Source organism: Tupaia chinensis, unplaced genomic scaffold (assembly GCF_000334495.1).
Source record: "Tupaia chinensis unplaced genomic scaffold, TupChi_1.0 Scaffold000352_1, whole genome shotgun sequence".
NCBI lineage: Eukaryota > Metazoa > Chordata > Mammalia > Scandentia > Tupaiidae > Tupaia > Tupaia belangeri.
The window spans coordinates 159,963-164,592 of NW_006159846.1; the positions used below are offsets into that span (position 1 = coordinate 159,963).

The 4,630-nt window shown below is 37.6% G+C and overlaps 1 protein-coding gene across 1 annotated transcript in view; it reads right to left on the minus strand.

Moving 5' to 3' along the window:
- LOC102496004 (vomeronasal type-2 receptor 116-like) overlaps positions 1 to 4,630 on the minus strand; it is a 23,984-nt gene that overhangs the window by 18,159 nt on the left and 1,195 nt on the right. Inside the window, 1 exon segment of the mRNA XM_014589319.1 lies at positions 1,639 to 1,760. Within this exon segment, the coding sequence (XP_014444805.1) occupies positions 1,639 to 1,760 (122 nt within the window).

A 4,630-nucleotide genomic window follows, 5' to 3' on the forward strand; every position in this document is an offset into this window, starting at 1 on the left:
GAGAAATCACCCCCCAGGTGGGATGGCCATGCCACAATCCCTTCTCCTCCATTCTCCTCTCAGGACCTTGGGCACGCACACATACACACCCGGTGTGAGTTTTAAGCCACTGGGTCCAGGATGTGAACCACAGTCGACTATGTGGGAGTCCAGCAACATAGCCATTATGCTAACTGCTTGTCCTCTAGAAGACTGTTTTTCAGGCCAATTTCTTTCAATAAGGGATATGTGACTAGTTCAAATAATAGCATCATTTCTATACCAAAGCATAAAAGAAAAAGTATATGGTTCGATACTTGTTTTATTAGCTACTGTAGAAACTGAGTGATGCATAAATTTATAAAAATGATGCAACAAGATGGTGACTCTGCTATCTTGAGTTCATGTGACATAAGGATCAGAGGCTTCCTTTCCTAGCAGCCAAGGTTAAAAATGTCAACTCTGAGAAAAGATATTGCATTGATTTTTTTGATATTGTGTTTTATCACCACAGAATAACCTATATCATCTTAAAACACAACTTAGCCTCTCTGACATTTTTAAAATGTAACTTTTCAAGAGCATGATTCTCCTTAAGCTAATGTGTTTGCCAGTAATGTCTCCTGAAACTTTTATTAGACAGTGTCCCTGGAAGAATCTCTGAGGTGGAGAGGTGTTATGTTGAGAGTAACTGGAAGTGCTTTTAAGAGATCCATCTGCATGGGTGTGAGGAAGGGCAGAGGGAGCTGATAAACCTCAGCTACTGTAACTAAGCCATAGCCGGCTTGAAGGAACTCCAGTGCTGGAATGTCCTTTCTTTGTTCAATGTTGTAATGAATGCAAAAGTTTTTAGACCTTTGTATCAAATTGTCTGATAAATATCCCCTGATATTTTCCTCTCTATGGTAAGGTAAATGTTTACTCAGTTTGTACTTTTTAGGAGACATCTTTAAATTGGATATCAATGTTATCATCAGTGGGAATTGAATGTAATGGAGATGGCCAGGAATTTTGGGTAAAAAAACCTTGGATTCCACTTCTCTTGTTATTTTTAATTTGTTTGAGGGCAAATTGTATCATGTGTGCCTGCCACAGAGAGACAGAAGAAAGGAAGAAATAACCCCTCATAGGGAACGGGCATACTAAGATTTCTTTTCCTAAATTTCCCAATGCTGGGATTTGGGATGTACCAGGGGATCAATATTTGAAACATGCAGTCAACCATGTGGGATTCAGCCACACAGCTGAATCTGGCCCACCCTACTCTTTTTCTTTCTCTATCATCTTTGTACTGTTAATAATCCCATGACTCAGGAAATTACCTGTGTTTTTGTTCTGTGTTTCAGAAAATTGTGCACAAACAACCAAGAGAAGTTGTGAGGATTGTAAGGGATATGTAAACCCAGCTTTCACATTTTCTTTGCTCGTATGTGAGAAGATGGAATTAAAAGCTATCCAACTCTCATTCCCCACCTTGGCAACCCACTTACCTGTGGGCTTTTAGAGAGTTCCAAAAAGGTTCCAACTTGGGCTGAAAATTTTGGCATGTTTCCTGCAATGATAGCAACAGGTTGTTTCTGTGTCTGGCATTGTAGTTTGACACAGTCTGATTCTCTCCAGAGAGCAAAAACAGAACATTTTCTAAAGTTCTTTTGTCACTGGTAATTGCGTTGTAGAGATCATAAACCAGGGAAAGGTTAGGGAGCAAATGGGGGCTCTTATTGATCTCCTCAATGGCAAAGAGAAAGGCCAGTACATATTGGTAGTTGTTCCATTGGTACCTAAACAGAGGAGGCAGTGTTAGGAAATAAAATAAATTTATGTAATTCAGGGTAAATTCTTCAGCCAAGCCGCATGACATACAGGTTTCGGTCTAGGCTGCCATTCTGAGATTCTCCTGCACTGGTACATGGAGCTGGTGTGAGTAGTATTCACAGGGCTCTAGAAAACCTTGAAATGTTTTTCTCTCTACTTAATCACATTGTGTGCAATCAATGAAAAGAGGTTTCCATGTCCTTGTGAGGGAGACGAGGTTTTGTTTAGCTGGATGATGACTCTGTCACCTGAACAGAGGTGATTTTAAAGACAGATCATTAATGTATAGAGAAGACAACTGGTTTACAGGCTGTGAATAAAGAGTGTACACATTCACCATTTTTATACATTTAAAAATTTATATATAGGCAAGTTACAATATGTATATATATAAAATACAATGTAGTTTTAGGATTTTTAAATATAACATGGAACAATTGGACTATGGTACTTAATATACATATATCACTTGAAATATTTTATATTTTCTGTGATGATAACATTAGTATCATACTCCCTTGGCACTGTTGGAAATACTAGTACTCAATTATGAATTACATTCCTCATGATTACACTCACCTTCATAACGCTTCTCAAATGTATCCCACATGTCATCTTGTTTCTATGTATGTCCAGAAACCACAGTTGAAGCATTTCTTACTTTCCCTATGCTCTGGAACTTTTATATAGCATCTGGTGGGGCTAGCAATTGGCATCATGGTTAAGGCACTAGACTTTCGAATAAGCCGACCACAGTTCAAGTCCTGGCCCTGGAATTTCTCTCTCTCTCTCTCTCTCATAGGTGCCCTATAGTAAATTCAAAACAAAATAGTAACAAATAACATTAAATAAATAATTTAAAAAATAGCATCTGGCGTGCCAGTTTTTCAATTATTTGGCACATTTCAGGCACTTTTTGGAGCCTTTTTCTATAGTTTTATACACTTCTATATCAACTGTTTGAAAAAAGTATTAGGTATGTTTTTGTTGAAAATTATATATTTAATTCAGATCTTCTATTGACTTACTGACTACATCAAGTGTTTCTACCAATTTGTAAAAACATTTTTCTCTGCAGTTAATTGTTCTTTTAATTGTTCATTTTCCACTTGGAAGTTCTTATCTTTTAAATGAATATTATTTAAAACTATTTTTTTAGACTTTAAAAATTGCACAATTTTCTTTCTTACTGAATTATTGTTACGCTATATCTTTAATTCCGTCTCGATTCTCTGGAATTATTCCGGTCTTAATCTCTTAAATTTTGACTTTAACATTAATAATAAACAAATTTCTTTTTTTTTTTTTGAGAAGTTTTGCCTTAGGGTGTATTATCTTGCTGAAGAAAGAGAGGGTAACACAGTGAGAGGGAAACTGCAAAATTATTCCTAAAGGGCATAGCCAATCTGGAAATCCCCTATTCTCTCTTCTCTTCCTGGGGTCCTGGGAATGCATGCACACATGTCCAGGTGTGATTTTCAAGCCACCAGGTCCAGAACTCGAAGAGCAGTTGGTTATGTGGGAGACCAGTGACATCTGATTGTCCCCAGATTTGTTAATAAAGCATGTGAGACTAGAGATTTTTATGCAATCAGAACTCTAATTTTTCAGCATTTGTTCTCCTGGCATTTGTTTCTTTTTTGGTTTACAGTATGTGCACTCACCAGAGAAAAACAAAGAGAGATAGACAGAGAAAAAGAAAGTGAGTAATAACCCCCCTGGAAAACTGTCATGCCACAAGTCTTTTTTTCTTTTATTCTGCATTTGGGATGATTAACATGCAGACACACATCTGCCTGGCTTGTATTTCAGGCCACTTTATTTTCAAACCACATACTCAGCCATGAGAGAAACAGCAGACTTTGATTTAAACATTCAGAAGTTTTCTTCTTTTTTTAAAAAAAAATTGAGAGTTTTTTGCCTAAATGCACATTAATTTGCCAGAAAAAGAGATTGACATAAAGTGAGAGGGAAAGTGAGAAATCACCCTGTGGAGGGGGGAGGGCCACACCAAAATTAGTCAGTCACATGGGAGTCCAGCTACATAACTGCTGTGCCATCTGCTGGTTCCCTGATTTGTTAATAAAGGATGGTAAATGAAGTATTTTCATGCAGTCAGAACTCTGTTTTTTTCTGAGTTGTTATATTTTACTGTTACGTTTTCTGTTGTTATAGGATGTGTGCACTCACCATAGAGAAACAGAGAGAGAAGGAGGTAGAAAAAAAAGTGAGAAATCACCCTCTGGAGAATGATCATTGCACAATCCCTTCTTTTTTATTTTGCACTTGGGATGATTGAATAGGCAGGAAAACTTCCACCTCAGCTGCCTTAACCTCCATGCTGAATAAGGAGTTCAACTCCACTCTAGGTACATAGGGGATGGACTCTGCATAATTGAGTTACTGTGGTCTCAGTTTCTGTGTCTGGTAAATGTTCACTGTGTCCCCATTACAAATGTCAGAGGAATTTATGACTCCCTGTTCCTGGGCTAAATTCAGACTGAAACCCATCACTGTGTAAGTTTCAAGCTGCTAGTTCCACACCTCTAACCTCAACTGTGTGGGAGTAGAGCTCCTTAACCACTGAGTCACTGGCTTGTCCCTTGATAAAACTTTAATCAGACTTCAGAGAATTGTGCAGTCCTATCTGCACACTTGTATATAATTCACACAAGTGAATTTGGCCAAGATCTCCATTACCTCTAATGTTACCACTTAGTAATTTTCTATCAAATCATGCCCAACTTGCTCTTTGGGTTTAAATTCTTACATGTCCTTGCAATATTCAGAGTAGAACCTAATATTTCTGAACTACTGCAAAATCTCATAGTCACAC